Source organism: Chelonia mydas, chromosome 11 (genome assembly GCF_015237465.2).
Source record: "Chelonia mydas isolate rCheMyd1 chromosome 11, rCheMyd1.pri.v2, whole genome shotgun sequence".
Classification (NCBI taxonomy): Eukaryota; Metazoa; Chordata; order Testudines; family Cheloniidae; genus Chelonia; species Chelonia mydas.
This window is the reverse complement of record NC_051251.2, coordinates 2,054,282-2,071,441: the sequence shown is the minus strand read 5'-3', so window position 1 is coordinate 2,071,441 and position 17,160 is coordinate 2,054,282. Positions and strand designations below refer to the sequence as shown.

Sequence of the window (17,160 nt, the reverse complement as noted above, 5' to 3'; positions counted from 1 at the left end):
TCAGCCTCCGTCTCCCAGCTCCCGAGCCCGGCCCACCCCACAAGCAGAGGTGGGCACGAGGACAGCCCAGTGGGTGGGCATTGGGGAAGAGGCAGGTTTCTCTGGTAGGGCTGGAGCCAAAGCCCAGTGAAATCAATGCAGGGTTTGCCAGTAACTCAGGGGCTGCTGGGGTGGACTCTGTTCATCGTAAGTACACGCACCTGGCCCAAGCCTTTCCCAGTGCAGCTCGTTAGTCACTGCACTGATCCAGAGGATTGCAATATGCTGGGGCAGCACGTGCGTCTGCTGCCGGGGGCAATCAGAGCTGTGTGTCTTAGACCCCGCGCTGCCGACAGAGATTCTCCACTAGGTCAAGCAAGAGGGGAGCAAACACAGTCCTGGCTGCTAGTGCCATGGAGTTCCAAGCGGCCACCAGGCGCAACACGGGACCTCCTGGCTGTTGCTAGGCTACCTCTGAGTTGTCACGGGACACGCCCGTGGTGCACACGCACCGCTCCTGGGCCCGGCCTGATGCTGCCCAAGGGTTTGTGGCGCCGTCCGGGGGCTGCAGGCGAAGGGGACAGGTGTGTTCTGTTATCCAAGCCAGCTTCCAGCGGCCTAGGCTACGCCGTCTCCGGGGCTGCCAGCAGATCCAGCTGGCCCCACGGCCAGGGCAGGGCAGCGGTTGAAGGGAGCTGTACACGCCCTAGGGTGCAGCTGGAGACGTTCCTTTGAGCATTCCCTGCCTCAGGAAGCCACTTCTCAGGTTGCAGGTTTCTATAGGATCCCCTCCATAATACCCATAAAACCCAGGCCTTCCGCCTGCAAACCGGTCCTTCAGTCTCACAGACCTATAGAGCCAGGCCGTGAGGTGTCCCGGGACTACGGTGATGGGCCCCTAACAGCTGCACGGGACACACCAGATCTTTGTGCACATGCCCTGCGAAGGTGAAGACTGGGGACTGCCTGGGGAGCTCCCGGAAGGCCAGAATCCCGGACCCCTCCCCAGGTAATAACTAGCCCCAGCAAAACACCAGCTGAGCCGCATAAACAATACTGGGGGGGCAGTGCCACCTGGTGGGCAGAGAGGGGGTTACCGGCATGTCACCGAGGTAGACGCCAGCTTCGGCCCCACCCCTGCGGAGGGGTTGGAACAGTCCAAGGGAAGATATAGGATTCGTCGGGAGGCGGGCGGGGGACGCCCTGCCTGTCTCTCACACCGCTGGGCAGCCTTAAATGCTCCCTCTGCCGCACCGGACTCCTCCGCCATGGCCCTTCAGACCCTGGCCGCTAGGATCCGGTGCCCCGCCTCTGGCAAGGCCCCACAGGTGCTGCCTCCAGGTAAAGCAGCCCTTCCTGCTGCCCATGCCCCCAGCTCTGTGTCCTGTCCTACACGAGGGGGTTATTCCTCCCCAGCACCCCGCCCCAGCTGCTCGGCTTGAACCCCCAGGCATGAGGTTTGAGGCCCCTGATCATTACACAGTCTCCAAGGTTAGGAAGGGCCACCCACTGATCCACTGCACAGTGCTGCTCTCTCTGTCCTCCTGCACCAGTGAGTTCCCCAGGTCGACCCCGTGCTGCGTGAAACAGTATTTCCTTGTGTTTGTCCTGGATGTACCAGCCCTGGCTGTGGACCCAGAGCCGTCAAGGGCAGAGGGGACCATTGTGACCATCTCAGTTGGCTTCTTGCCTGACACAGGCCAGAGAACCTCTTATTCACCTAGCCTGGGGCAGGGCAAAAAGAGAGACGGAGAGAACCCCATGTGGGGGGCACCCAAGCAGCAACTCCTACCCCTGCCCTCCGACCCCATTGGGACCAGCATCCTCTGGCTGGGGGGGGTCAGAGAATTTGGAATGCAGCCCCTCCCCCCAGTCCTGGGGAGCCCCGCAGACCCAGCAGCCAGCCCTCTTGGGATGCGAGCGGGCGGGGGGGCCTACAGCCCCCTGGAAAGCCCAGCACCAGAGAACGCACTTAGCAGGGGCAGGTATGGCAGGAGCTTGCGGGTGCTGCTGAGGCCCTGCCCTGGAGAGCTCACCAGAGAGCAAGGCAGAGGGAGGGTTATTAACCTCCTTTTACCGACGGGAAACTGAGGCCCAGAGAGACGCAGGGACCGGCCACAGGTCAGCCGGTGATGGACAGAGCTGGGAACAGACCCACCACCTCCCGGCCCAGCCCGGCACCTTCACCCCTCTGCCATAAGCCCTGGGAGTTCTCCCACAGCCCCACCCCAGCTGGGAGCTTCCCTCCCGGGCTTCTATTTCCGGTAAAGCCCCCTTCCCGCAGCCGCACAGAAATCCTGGAGACGGACAGCCTGGGGCAGAGCCAGGCCCCCCAGCCTGCCTGCCGGCCTTGTGGGTGAGCTTTGGTTGGGAGCCTCCAGCTGCCCTCCGTACAGACGAGGGAATCCTGGGGGGCAGCCCCATCCCAGGCCTGCAGGAGGATCCTAGGGGGCAGCTCCATCCCAGCCCTACGGGGTGGGGAGGATCCTAGGGGGCAGCCCCATCCCAGGCCTGCGGGGGTGGAAGGGGGAGGATCCTAAGGGGCAGCCCCGTCCCAGGCCTGCGGCGGGGGGAGGATCTTAGGCAGACGCCCCGTCCCAGGCTTGGCGGGAGGGGGAACTGAACTTGGTTGCTCTTTGATCTGCATTTCTCTCCCCTGCAGCAAAATGGGAAACTGCCCCGGGGGAGACAGGGCCCAAACCTGCCCAGTGGGAAGTGCCAGCTCAAACCACATTCAAGGCATTAAACGGGGTCTGAGGCGGGTTCCAACCCCCGGTGCCAGGCTCTGGAGGGTTTCAAGGCCCAGGGCATGGCCAGGAGAGCTGGGCTGCAGCAGACAGATCCGCCCCAGCAGGGACCTTGAAGGGGAAGCAAGGAGCCGGCGGTCAAAGGAGTCTCCCCAGGTGATAGCGTCTCTGTGCAGCTGCCCTGGAGGATGCTAGAGCAGAGATGGGGACAGAGAAGCCTGGGCTCACATCAGCGAAGGGGAGAGACCCTCCCAGCAGAAGGGGCACCATGCACTGTTATTATCGGATAAAGCTGCCCTGGGACAGCTGCCATCTTGGCCAGCCCTGGGGATTGAACTGGTGACCTCCCAAGCTGGGCACATGAGCTGCTACAGCTCGAGCTGGAACTCCTCCAGGCGCCCAGCCTGGGAGCTGCACCAGACCTACGTTCTCTCCGGACTGGGCACCGAGGGGGCGCCCCAGGCAGCACCTAGTGATCTAAACCCAGGATCGGGGCCCTGACGTGCCACGCACTGCACCCGCCTGCCATGGAAAGACGGTCCCTGCCCCGATAGCACCCAGCCAGTAGGGAGACTTCCCCGGAGCACCGAGGGCAACGGCCAGGACGGTCATAAACCTGACCCTAAATGGCCAACCTCTTAGCCAAAGACTGAGCAACCTCCCCTGCTCGGCCCGCAACCCCCCACCCCCGCCGAGGCCCAGCCCCCAGCAGCTCGCTGTCGTCCACATCCGATCACAGCAGGCGTCAGGGAAGCACTGGGACCGCTCTCCAGGGAGGGTGGGCGGCACGAGACAGCAGGACCTACAGCATATCATCCCCCCACTGGTCGGCCCCATCCTGCTTCCTGCCCAGACGCTGCAGCCCAGCTCGGCCGCATCCGACTGCCCGGCCAGCCGTCTGTTATACGGCGCTAATGCGGGGTCTGTGCCACGACCCCGCCTCAGGCCACGGGCAGCGTTTAACCCTGAGATCTTCGGCAGCCGGCCCTGAGCTCTTCCGGCTGAGCGGCGGGAGCAGCTCCGCTGGCTGGCAGCAAGGGCTGCCTCTCACCCTTTCCCTGGGCCAGGCACTGGAGCGGGGAGGCGACATTTCCAAAGCGTGATGCCCGGGTACAGGGTGCCTACGGCACAGTGACAGGCCCCTGCCCTGAGAGGCTCCGGTTTCATCCAGGGGACTGGAGACGAGGAGCTCTCTTGCAAGACATTTCATCTCCCCTGCTCTTTGGTTGGGGACTGAGGAGACCGGGGGGGGCAGAGAGGAGCAGCGGGGCCCTGGCTGTGGAGTAGCGCCAGGGCTCAGCTGTAGGGACCGTACAGCACAGGGCATGTGCACTGGGGCTGCGGGACACGGGCAGACCCTGGGCTTCTTGCCAGCTCCCCAGAAGCCAGGGCAGCACCGAAAGGCAGGGCGGCCAAGAGAAGCATCCAGGGGTGGGGTGTAATAATGCAGCGGTTAATCACACCCCCCTGGGACCGCAAACCCTCGTGCTTGTGCTAAGGGGACACTGCATTAACTCTCAGCCGCTAGAGGGCAGCGCCAGCAGGCCCAGGCAGACCGAGACCTTGGAGAGCGATCAGCCTGCCCGGACAAGTAGGACGCCTCTGGGCAGACAGCTCCTGAAAAGCCAGCCCCCACCCCACCCCAGGGCAGCTCTGCTAACTGGGCCCATCAACGCGCCCTAATCTGGGAGCTCCCCTGCGAGAGAGTCCATACGGCACCACAGCAACCGGCCGTGGGGGAAGGCGTGAAAGGGAGACGGACCGAATGAGCCCAAATCAGGCGGCCTCCTGCTCGGACCCCAGGCCTGTGTTCAGATCAGGCCTGGTAACCCAGAAATCGGTGACCCAACATTGGTGTCAGAAACTAGGCCCCATTGTTGGACAAAGCCATGAGAGGACAGTCTGGGTCGCCCGTCACTCCCTTTCGGGGTCCTTCACAGGGAAAGATTTGGGGGGGAAATTGCCAGAAGCAGCGAGCTTCCCCAAGCCCACCATCGCCCGGGATGCCGTCACTTCGCCCCTCACCACCCTACGCTGCAAGGCAATAGTCACAGCGTGCTAATGAACTGGGCAATGTGCGTCCCCACTGCTGCCCCCTACTTGGTGCGCTCAGAACTGCCCGACGGTGAGCCAGTGCCCTGGTACTGCTACGTGCTCGTGGAGAGTCTCCTTTACCTGAGTGGAAAGGGAGCCGGGGCTTTGAAGCCACAACATCGGAGTTTGATCCCTGCAGGCACCATGTGCAGGAAAGTCATTGACAGGCCCATCATTACGCTCCAAGCCAGGCGAGGGAGTCAGCTCTGCTCTCTCTCCACAGACCGGTGCCACCAGTGATAATTCATCTCCCTGCATGCGAGCGGGAGGGAAGGCTCCTCTCCAGAGCTCCCTCACCCTGGCTTTATGCTGAGTCAGGACTGCAGCTGCCCAGCCCAGAGGAGCAGCCTTCCCTTCCCCAGCTTTCTCCAGCTGCTGCTGCTTTCCGTAGGACCTGCCCCCCAGAAAGCCGCAGCACCAGCCGCGGGCGGGCGGGCAAAAGAACAAAAATAGATTCTCTCAAGGGTCTGCAGCGTATCCGCTCCACTTCCTTTTCCAATACAAGGGAGGGGTGCACAACGCTGGGCTGAGCCGAGCACGGCGGGCAGGAGCTGGGCAAGCCCCCCCCACACACCCCCAATCCACCCTACAGACCCCCAGCCATGTCAGCCCTGGGCTCCCACATGCACGCCCAGCTCCCCTGAGTCCTGTCAGGTCCAACCCACAGTCCTGCTAGAATAAGCCTCACCATCCCAGAGCCCCCCCTCGTGGCACTGCCACGGCTCCCAGGGTGGGGTACTTGGCCCACCAGAGTCCTGGGGCATCAGCATCCTTTGACGTCCTAAAGGAACATTCTTCACCAGTATTAAAATGCAGAGAGCGAACCAGAGGGTCCTCCAACCCCCAGGGTCTTCTGTCAGTTCCACTCTCCCCCGCGAGTGATGTCCAAGCCATAGCACCAGCTCATGCCCACCCGAGGGGCTGGAGCGTGGGTCTCTCTCCAGTTCCCTTTTGTCCTATTGTCAGGGCAGCGACCCCGCGGGGCCATTCCCTCGAGCCCTGCCACAGCTCAGTGTAACCCTGGGGTCATGGAGGACAAGTAATTCCTACTTCCCCTCCGCAGCCAGTGCTCCATGAACTCCAATGGCTGCCAGCCCCTGGGGACATGGGGAGATTCCCCACCAAAACGCCAGAGTGAGGGCCCTGGAGCCTGCGCTCGCCGGGTGGGGACACAGCAGGGCTTGGCCTACAAACCAAACACCCTCCGCGCAGGCTGCGGCCCTTTCGACTCATCAGCTTTTAGCGCCACTAGGCTAGAGGGGACCGCATGGGCCATCCCATCTAACCCCTGCCAAGATGCAGGACTTGTTGGGTCTCACCCATCCCAGGCAGACGGCTCCAGCCTCCTCTCGAAAACCTCCAGGGAAGGAGCTTCCACAGCCTCCGGAGGCGTCTGTGCCATTGTCTGACTGCTCTTACGGTGATTGACTCCAACTCTGCTCTTTCTGTCGTTTGAACCCACGGCCCCTTGTCCTGCCCCCCGTGGCAAGGGAGAGCAGCTTTTCTCCATCTTTTTTATGGCAGCCTTTCATATGCTCGTTATGCAGAGGCAGCCAGCCACATCCTCAGCTGGAGCAAAAGAGCAGAAATCCATTGAGGTCCATCCGCAGCAGCTGAGGGGCTGGCCAGTTGCAGGTTGTCGCAGATCCCCAGGATCGGTGCCATGGCCCCAGCTTTGGAACAGGCTCTGGGAGGAACCCCTCTGTGTGCCAGACCCCTAGAGGGTCTCAGTCTTCCTCCAGGGCGAGCCACATGGCTTCACCGCCTCCTGAGATGGGCCCCAGGGGGGAGAGGAGGAGCAGGGGGCGGGGAAACGGGGGGAGGGAAGAGGGGGCACCGCAGCCCACAGTTCTGGCACCGGTGCCCCCTCCCCGACTTCTACCCAGGTTCTGGTGCTCCTGCGGGGGCTGCGCATTAATCCAACCCTGCCTCTGGGCCTGCAGCCCCCCGAGTGCCGTTCAGCGAGTCCAGCTGAGACAGACCCAGATGGAGACTCGCCCCTCTGCAGGGATCAGTGCAGCTCTCCGAGATCTGCAGGGACAGTCGGGTTTATTAGTCGTCTGGGACCCAGCCTAGGAAGTCCCTCTGTGCTGACTTAAGAACGAAGGTTAAAGCATCATCTCTTCTGGTTAGCTCCGAGTCCAGCCAAGCTGCAGTGACCCTGTCTCTCTCTGCCCATCCAACCTCCTTGATCAGAATCCCAGGTGTGCCCCGACTGCTCCTCAGAGCCCTCACTTTACCCCCCATCTCTATTGTTCTCCAGCTGGGGAAATGCTGCTCCAAGCCCACATCCCTCTGGGTCATTGGTTGGTAGGTGCCTATGTCCAGGCAATTGGGTTTGCCATTGTCTTCTCAAGAGCTCCCTTGATATGGGACCTAAGGCCCAGACAGCTGGGCGCCATTCACACCTGTGTCTTAGCCTGCCTGGAGAGCTAACAGTCCCTTTGCCCCCGCCTAGGTAACAGTGCAACATATAGGGAAACTGAGGCACACACAGACTTCACAAAATATTAAAAATTCCCACTTCCTCACACAGGCGTACTCCTTAAGGGAGAGGAAGGACAGTCTTGTGGTTTAGTTCGTGCACAAGGCTGGGACTCAGGAGATTTAGATTAACTTCCCAGCTCTGCTATTGACCCCACCCCCACGTGACCTTGGGCCAGTCACATCGTCTCTTTGGGCTTCAGTTTCCCCAACTCTAAAACAGGGGCTGTTATCCTCTCTGCCTCCCACCCTTTGCCCACAGGATGTATTTGGGTTGTGAGCAGCTCTCTGTTCCCGGGCACCAGCTACCACAACGGGCCTGCAATTTCCCCTGGGGTCGCTGGGCACCAGGACAGGGCAAACAAACAGAGCGGGCTTCACCCAGAGTTATTGTTCAGCTCTGGAGAATCAGACTGGGGGGCAGGGGGCAAAGCTCTTCTGCAACAGCCAGAAAAGCGGCCCGCCTCTGGGACGAGGTGCTGAGCAGAGCTCCTGGCTGACACCTCCCGGAAGAACCTTTCCTGCAGTCGGGAGAATGCTCTGCGGTTCCCAGTGGCCTCAACGAGCCCCCTCGCGAGCTGGCAGTCTCTGTTTCAGCAGCGCTAGCCCAAACTGCCCCGATTCCGTCTCCTGCCAAGCCCCCGCGCTGAAAACATGAACCCTCCATAGGCAAGCAGTACACAAACCCCTCCCCCCAGATCTGCAGCGGGGGCCCAGGCCCACCAGATGCTGGACTGGATTTTTAAATGGGCTTCAACCAAGTCTCTGGTGTTGTGGCTGGAATTTCCCCCCACTCCAATTTAATTGTGAGGCGCTGGCCATCTAATTACCTGCAAATACAGCCAGGTGAGTAAGATGGGCTAATCCCTCTCTTGTCTGCACCTGTAATTCACTGTGGCTGCAGAATCAGACTATCTGGGTCTAGCACAAATTGCACCTGGTTAACCGGAGTCTGTTCAGTTAAACTGATTGTGAGCGTCCACAGAGGGTGTTGAATGGACTTCGGAACAGATTCTGGTTAAATCAGAGCAGGTTGGGGGAACGGGCATTTCCTCTTCTGTAAGATCCGGCTATGGGCACAGACTCCCTGGGCAAGGCTTAATTCGTTCCAGGGCTGAGCCCCAGCATCTCTAGGCTGGGCAGTTCCTCGCCCTGGCACCTCTGGCCTTGCTGCATGTTATGAATGTAAAAGAGTTGACGAGCCCGGCACCTCTTCCGTTACACGCTCAGCCCTGCCCCCGGGATCGCAGGCGTCGTTGGTTACGATTTGTGCCACCCTCTGAACGGAGGAAATATTAGAAACAAACAACCCTTTGGACACTCCACAGGAGCCGAAGCCCGCAAGCGGTTCCACTTCCCCTCTAGGCCAGGACTTCGCAGCCTGTTCAATCCCAGCCGGCCCGGGAGGCCTCGTTTGAAGTCACTGCCCGGTTCTCATGCACTAATTGCGACAGCAGGTGTGTTCAGACACTGGCCCCCGGCCTAGCTAGGGCCCAGGGGCAGCCCCCAGACCACACTCTCCTCTCCTCCGTAACCCCTCTACCACCCATTCGCACCCCCCTTAGACCACCTCCCGGAACCCGTTGTGTTCTCAGCCAACCCCCAAGCCCCCGCCGCGGCTTGGATTGACCCAGAGGAAGTCTGGGGTCTGACTGGGAGCAGCTGGGGCCCGCTGACACGGGGTTCTCAGCTGCCCCAGGAGCTGAAACTGCCCGAAGTGCAAGCAGGCCCCAGCTGCTCTACTTTGCCGCAGCCCGGGTTGTAGCACAGGCTAGAATTCCCACCGCCCCATGACCCTCCCCTCCCCTCCCCGGCCTACCCCCTGCTTCAGGAAAGGGCAGCGTAGGGCTGGTTATGGCAGAACCAACACAACGCCTGGAATTCTCCTCCAGCTCCTTGTTGCACAGTAACAACCACTGAGCCCTGCCGTGACGTACGCGTGATGGAATCTGCCCCTGAATCTAGATTTTGACCCGACCCTCCCCCCTGCAAAGGTTCAGATCCAGGGCTTGGGACCATGCCATTCAGATCTGGGTCTAAACTTTGATTTCAAATGCCCGCAAAGTTTCAGGGGCCAGGGTCTGGTCCAGCTCCGCTCTAATTCATTACAGCTCATGTTCTCCTGTCGGTCCTGAAAGCTGGTTACATTCACTGCACATCCATTCATTAATTTCATATGTAAAACACTGTGTCAAGAAGCATCATTGATACATTCTTGTTGAAATTTTCATGAGCTGCACATTCCCCGATGCGATCTGCTCCCTGGGTCGAATCGCTGTGGTGATTCGCATGCGGGAAGGCTGGAAAGAACTGTTGGGGAGCGTCAATTCGGTACAGAATTTCACAGCCCTCGGAGAGAAGCCTTGTGCCCGGGCGAGGGAGAACCTTTGCTCTAGTCTGTCAGAAATCCAGAGTGGGAATGCTCTGTTGGGGGGAAAAGAGGCAGGGAGGGAGGGTTATTAATTGTTTGTAGAAATAGGAAGAGGACAAAGAAAAATCTCCTCTGGCTGGCTGGCAATCGGACACATTCATTCGATGCCGGAGCCCTTCCAGGCCCGGGATAATAAAACAAGTTCTGAGCAGAGGTTATTAGGTTCTCACCACTTTGTTTTCACCTGCTCAGATACCAGACTCCAAGTGCTGATGGAGGCTGTCACGGAGTCCCTGGGCGATGCTCTGGAACTGCTCCCCACGAAGCCAGACAGGACTCTGGGGAAGTCTCCGCTCTGGGAGCAGCCTGTCTGCAGGACACACAGCTCACCCGGCTTCCCCCTTCCTGGGTCTGACCTCGGAGCATTCAGCCTCCTCTGCCCCTCCGTGCACTTCCCACAGCGAGTCCGCCCAGGCAGGGTCCTGGGGAAGCCAGAGGGTCCTGCCCCCCAACTCCGCAATCAGATGGGACTCTCAGCCAGCCAGTAAAACAGAAGATTTATTAGACGACAGGAACATGGTCTAACGCAGAGCTTGCAGGTGCAGAGAACCGGACCCCTCAGCTGGGTCCATTTTGGGGGGCAGGGAGCCAGACAACCACGTCTGCCCTTTGCTCCATGTCCCAGCCAGCCCCAAACTGAAACTCCCTCCAGCCCCTCCTCCTCTGGGCTTTGTCCCTTTCCAGGGCCAGGAGGGCACCGGATTCCTTTGTTCTCCAACCCTTTAGCTCTCACCTTGCAGGGGGGGAAGGGCCAGGCCATCAGCTGCCAGGAAACAGGGTGTCGGCCATTCTCTGTGTCCAGACCCCTGCACACACCTGCCCTCTAGGGCTCTGCAAGGATCATACACCCTTATCCCACCACCTAGATACTTAAGAACTGCATAGGGGAAACTGAGGCACCCCCACACTATTCAGAGGAAACATTAAGAACAGTCCCGCTTCCTCACAGAGGCGTCAGTTTTGTGCCTGGTGAATAACGATTGTTGGCTGTGCTAGGAGGCCGTAAGAGGCCCCTGAACCTTTCACCAAGGCCCCGGCTTCATGCTAATGCTGGGACTTGTCAGAGTGGGCGCAAATATCGTGATTTCCACTGGTGACGCTGCTGGGTGGAGATGGAGATGGGTGTGGATGGGCGTGTTTGCTAGGAGCAATGTGGGTTGCAGGCGGCAGGTCCTGTCGCCTGAGGAAAAGCCCGTGACAGGGCGAATGCTAGGAGATTGCACCCATGCAGGGATCTCTCTGGTCATGGAGGCTGGGTGTGGGCAGGGTATATGCCCCTTCTTCAACCCCACAACTACCCAGCAACCCACATGGGTTTCCCCTAAACTCCCCCATGCACAAGACTCCCACTGAACTATGTCAGCAGGGGTTCATTTGGGGAACTGGCCCACAGCCAAGCCCTGGCCAAGGCACCCCACGGTGGTCAAAACCTCCCTTTTCTGAGACTGGACGTTCCTAGCTGCTGGGCCCCTTCGGGACTGGGAACAATTCACAATCCTGCTCCTGGCCCCAGGACAAGCTGTCGCTCACAGCAGGGTGTGCTGGTCTTAACCAGGTGTCACGGACTCACAGGACTCATGCTCTCTCCCAGCTCTGTGCGGTCCCTGGGAGGAATCCCCTGGTTCAAATCACAAGCCTCCTCATCAATATCCCTCCCCAGTTACACCGGAGCACACTTTGGAATCTAGGCTTCCTGCCGAATTGGCATCTTGGGGTCCTTCCCCACTTAACCCACGGCGGGTCCTCTTGGCCCACCTCTCCTCCAGCTCATGTTTTCACTGCTCCGAGTGGTCAGCTACCCTCCGCTCCTCCAGCTCCAGCTCCTTCACTCTCACTCCAATTCCCATCTCTTCATATCAACCGGGGGAACCTCGGTTGGGAAGGCCCCTTCCTCGCTGGGGAACTGGGTCTGGTGGACCCCTTGCCACGACCCCAGGCTCTCCGGGAGGCCCAGAAACCCTGCTGGAATCTGGTCACTCTCTGCCAGCCAGGCAATCAGCTGCTCCTGGGTGAGTCTCCCAATGCTCAGCCTTCACTCCCTGCACAGACATGCCAGGTCCCTCTTACAGAGCTGATTCCAGGCCATTTACACGCTGGTTCCTTCAGTCCTCTCGCTTTATCGCTGGCAGCCACTCACTGCAAAGCGCCTGCGCTCACAGCCAACCGTCTACAGGGTGCATCCACCAACCATCCTCTGCTACCACGTTGTCACGGACTCCCAGGACTCCTGCTCTCTCCCGGCTCCATATGGTCGCTGGAAGGAACCCTCTTCAGTGCCACAGCCCTTCTCGGGGGTCAAGCCCCTCCGCCTCCAGGAGCCACACCTCTCTGAGCCTTCAACACACCTGTCTCTGCCATGGGCCCCCTCAGGGAGTCCACTCGCTCTGGGCCCCCCGGACCTCCACTCCCAGAGGGAATAATGCCCCCCTGTTCTCTAGACTGGAGCAACTCTCAGCCAGCGTAACACAGGAGAGTTTATTGCATCTGAACCCAGCACAGGAAACCCTCAGGGCCTCAGGCCTGGCAACCCTCAGCACAGCGCATCCAGGTCTGTCCCGCATCCAGGGGGGCTCTGGTTGCTCTCTCTCCTCCCAGTCCAGCTGCCCCCTCCTTCCAGCTGATCATCTGATATCATCGGCCCCAACAGCTCCTCCCTGTCCTTTGTCTTCCATCCCAGGTAAACAGGTCACTGGGCCCCTCTCTCCTCGGTCCTATGTTCCCGCTCTGGCTGGAAGGGGGTTGGTCATGTCACCCGGGTCCTCCATCCTCAGCCCATTGTCCCCCCACTGGCCATAACCGGCTGCCTTCCACGCTTGGCTGGGCCTCTTGGTCACCAGTCGCTAGGGTCCCCCATCTCCAGGCCATTGTCTGGGGTCCCAGCTGCTAGATAAGGTCGTACCTGGTGCTCTGCAACAACAAACCCGCTCCACCACCTTGCTAAACATGCAGCATACAGGGAAACTGAGGCACACAAATGCTATTCATGTAAAACTACAAAAATCCTCAACTTCAGGTCAGGCCTTCCTGTCATTACGCCTTCCTGTCGTGCTTTGGTCAGCAGTGAAATGGTTAATGCTAACGCTTCAACAGTCATAATCAGGGGTGTGAATTAGCACCCCTTATCAGGGGGCATCTCATCGAGTTTAAGACCCAGAGGAACCATCAGCTCATCTAGTCTGACCTCGTGGATAGTCCAGGGGCCCTTACACTTCACCCAGATCCCCCAGTATGGAGCCCAAGGGCTATGTCTGCACAGCAAAGAAAACCCCCCAGCTGGCCCGTGCCACCCCGCAGGGGACAGAGCCCAGCAGTCTACCAGCAATGAACCAGCCCTGCAACCTCAGCCAAGCCAGCTGGCATGGGCCAGCCGCGGGTTTCTCTTTGCTGCGTAGACATCTCCTTAGACTAAAGCAGGTCAGTCCTCCGGACACAAAGCTGCTCTATGCCCCGGCAGCGAACAGCAGGGCCCCAGGTGCTGCCGTGCAGGGGCAGGGAATTGATGAGGGGAGACACCCAACTGATCCCAGCAGCCAGTCCCCACCCCACACTGCAGAGGAAGGTGAAAAGCCCCAAGGTGTCTGCCAGTCTGACCTGGGAGGAAATTCCTCCCTGACCCCACCTCCGGTGATTAGCTAGGCTCTGAGCACATGAGCAAGAACCACCAGTCAGGCTTCTGGAAGGGGAATTCACTGACCCACCTCCGAGCACTGGCCCACCCTGCCCGGTGTCCCGCCTCCACCTGAAGCCAATCTCTGGTGCCCCGGAGGAAGTAGAAAAACAACCCAGATACAGCTGACCAAGGCCAGAATCCACCTCCACCCTTGTCCAGTGGTTAATTACCCTCAGTGCTAAAGGTGTGCACCTTATGACCAGTCTGAATGTGTCCAGCGTCAACGCCCAGCCCTGGGATTGTGCTCGACCTTTCCCGGTCAGACTGAAGAGCCCACTATCAAATATTTGTTCCCCCTGTAGGTACTGAGAGACTGCACTGGTGGGGGAAAATGCCAAACATCAGAATGGCCAGACTGGGTCAGACCAAAGGTCCATCCAGCCCCGTGTCCTGTCTGCAGACAGTGGCCAGGGCCAGGTGCCCCAGACGGAGCAAACAGACCAGGGAATCACCAAGTGACACCTGCAGGCAGCTGACAGCCTGAAGCATAAGCTTTGATTAGTCATTGTTCTCGCCTGGGAGTTATTGTTTCAGGGTGTCTGCAGTTTGGCAGGTTTTCATGGTAACCCCAAGGTCTGGTGATTTGCTCGTTTATTTTGTTATGAAAACTGAGATTCTGGAGCACAGGATGGTGGCACCAGGCTGTTGGGGACTGCACCCTACCTCCCCCCTTCCCCCACCTGAGCCCAGCTGGGAATCAGGAGCATTCTCCAGGAGGCGAATTTCTTTGCATCTGCACAAAAGCAGGGAAATCACACTCTATGGTCCACAGGGTCCAGGCTAGGGATGGAATAGCGACTATATCCCCTCCCTGCTGCTGTCATGGTGTGCTAGGGCCCCTGGGTTCATGACAATGCAGCCCATGATCTCTAGATGGTCCCTATCACTACCCCCATGGTAGCTTAGGTTGGGCTGACCTGGAGACCCCCATATGGTGCCCAAGGGGTTTGGAGTCCCCCCTTTGCAGCTATTCTACCAGTGTCCCCTTGCACAGGCCCTATGGGGGTGGCTTGAGAACTGCTGCATGGACCCTGGCATGCAAGAGGTGTCTGCTGCCTTCCACCCCAGAGGTGACTGCATTTTGGTGGTAAACATAACAACTTGGTCAGACCATGGTCCATCTTGCCTAGTATCCTGTCTCTGGCAGTGGCCAGTACCAGAGCTTCAGGGGGAGTGTACAGAACTGGGCAACTATGGAGTGATCCATCCCTGTCTTCCACCGCCAGCAGCTGATAGAGGTTGGGGACAACCAGAGCATGGGGTTGCAGCCCTGACCCTCTTGGCCAACAGCCATTGATGGACCTGTCCTCCAGGAACTTCTCTGGGTCTTTTTTGAACCCAGTTATACTTTGGGCCTTCACAACATCCCCTGGCAGTGAGTTCCACAGGTTCACTGTGGGTCGTGTGAAGAAGCATTTCCTCTTGACCGCATTAAACCTTCTGCCGATTCACTTCATTGGCTGACCCACGGTTCCAACAGTGTGTGAAGGGGTAAATAACACTTCCCTTTTCACACTCTCCACACCAGCCATCATCTTATAGACCTCTATCATCTCCCCCCTTAGTGGTCTCTTTTCCAAACTGGACAGTCCTAATCGGTTTAATCTCTCTTCCTGTGGCTGCAGTTCCAACCCCCTGATCGTCTTCTCTGAACCTCTTCTGGGCCCATTATATCCTTTTGGAGCTGGGGGACCAGAACCGGAGCTTGCGGCTGCTGTATTCTCTGGCTGTGCTATGCAGCAGCTGGGACTGGATGACCGTTATGGTCCCTTCTGGCCCTGGGCTGGAGGAATCGGTCTGTACAGCTGGAGAGAAGGGCCAGCCAGGGACAACAGCAGCTCCCCTTCCCATCGTTGGGGTCAGGCAGGGACGGGGGCTCACCACGCGTGGGAGCCAGTAATGTCCCCCCCGATAAGACGCGCCCACTCCACATCCTTTCCGGGTTAAGGTGGTCCCGGGGGACCTGCCAGGGAAAGCGCCCCCCTCCCCTGCTCCTTCCCGCGGGGGGTGCTCCCTGGAGCCCGGGTCCCGGCCAGCCGCCTGGGGCAGCAGGGACCCGCAGCCCCGGGTTCCCCAGCCCGAGCCGGAGGTCCCCACGGGGAGGCGGGCCTTGCAGGCGGCGGGTGGGGGAGCCCGGCTTGGATTGGCTGCTCCGGGAGAGGCGGGGAGCGGCGGGGCCGGGACTGGCGCAGCCGCTGGTGCAGAGCCCAGATCGGGCGCGGCAGCCGCAGCGGCGCGTCCTCCGGCTCCGCCCGGCGCCCTCCCATGGCCGGTGCCTGCTCCTGGCTTCCAGCCGCGCCCTAGACCGCTCGGCTCCGGCCCGTCCCAGCGCCCGGGGGAGGAAGGAGCGAGGATGGGCACGGTGCTGTCCCTCTCCCCGCCCGCCGCCTCGGGGAAGGGCGGCGGCGGGGGGCCCCTGGCGCAGGGGGCTGCCCCGGCCAGGGCGCACGGGAAAGGCGAGAGCCGGCTGAAGCGGCCCGGGGTGCTGATCTCCGCCCTCACCTGGAAGCGCCTGGTGGCCGCCTCGGCCAAGAAGAAAAAAAACGCCAAGAAGGTGACCCCCAAGCCGGGCAGCGGGGGGGCCCGGCCCGACCCGCTGGTGCAGCAGCGTAACCGCGAGAACCTGCGCAAGGCCCTGGGGGCGCCGCAGGCGGCGGGCGCGCCCGGCCCCAAGCAGGGGCCCCTGGCCGTGCCAGTGCCCACGGTGCCCGCCGCCCCGCAGGAGCTGCAGCCGGGCGGGGGCAAGCCGCCGCCGCCCCCTCCGCCGCCGCCGCCCCCGCCGCCCGGCAGCCGCGCCCCGGGCTCCCCGCGCCGGGTCATCGTCCAGGCCTCCACCGGGGAGCTGCTTCGCTGCCTGGGGGACTTCGTGTGCCGCCGCTGCTACCGCCTGAAGGAGCTGAGCCCCGGCGAGCTCATCGCCTGGTTCCGCAGCGTGGACCGGGCGCTGCTGCTGCAGGGCTGGCAGGACCAGGGCTTCATCACCCCGGCCAACCTGGTGTTCGTCTACCTGCTGTGCCGCGAGGCGCTGCGGGGCGAGGAGATCGGCAGCCAGGGCGAGCTGCAGGCCGCCTTCCTCACCTGCCTCTACCTGGCCTACTCCTACATGGGCAACGAGATCTCCTACCCGCTCAAGCCCTTCCTGGTGGAGGGCGACAAGGAGCGGTTCTGGGAGCGCTGCCTGGCCCTCATCCAGCGCCTCAGCGCCAAAATGCTGCAGATCAACTCGGACCCGCACTACTTCACCCAGGTCTTCCAGGACCTCAAGAGCGAAGGGGAGACCGGCGGCAGGAGGGACTCCGGCCCCAAGCCCTGGACTATCAGCCTGGACCGCTAGGAGGTCCCTGGGGCTCCCTCCCTCTGCCCCCACCGCCGCCAGGGAGCTGCCCGCTGGAGGGGGAGCGGCTGGACTTCCCTTCCCCCCAACGTCGCCCGCCGGAGCCGCCTCCAAAAACTGCCCAACCCCTGGAGCTGCCGAGGAGGCAGCGAGGACCGGGCCTGTGTGAAGGCGGCGGGGAGGGGAGGGACACTGCCGGTTCGCATCTCCTGGGGTGGGGCTCCATGCTGTATGCGGGGGGGGGGGGTCAGGCTGCTCTGGCCAAGGGAGACCCTGAACCATCAACCGAGGTCTTGGCGGCGGCTGCCTTCCCTGGAAGGGAGCGGGCTGCATGGCAGAGCTGGGGGGGGAGGGGTGACTTGTCCTCCCAAATGGGGGGGACTCTTGGATTTGGGGCTTTGTGGCTGGCCTGAGGCATGAT

General features: G+C 60.8%; 1 protein-coding gene across 1 annotated transcript; it reads left to right on the top strand.

Moving 5' to 3' along the window:
- The first annotated feature begins 15,596 nt into the window (after positions 1-15,596).
- On the top strand, positions 15,597-16,954 carry CDK5R2 (cyclin dependent kinase 5 regulatory subunit 2). The gene has a single exon (XM_037911901.2). It carries the CDS (start codon positions 15,759-15,761, stop codon positions 16,737-16,739), a length of 981 nt encoding a protein of 326 aa, XP_037767829.1. The 5' UTR covers positions 15,597-15,758; the 3' UTR covers positions 16,740-16,954.
- The last annotated feature ends 206 nt before the right edge of the window (positions 16,955-17,160 follow it).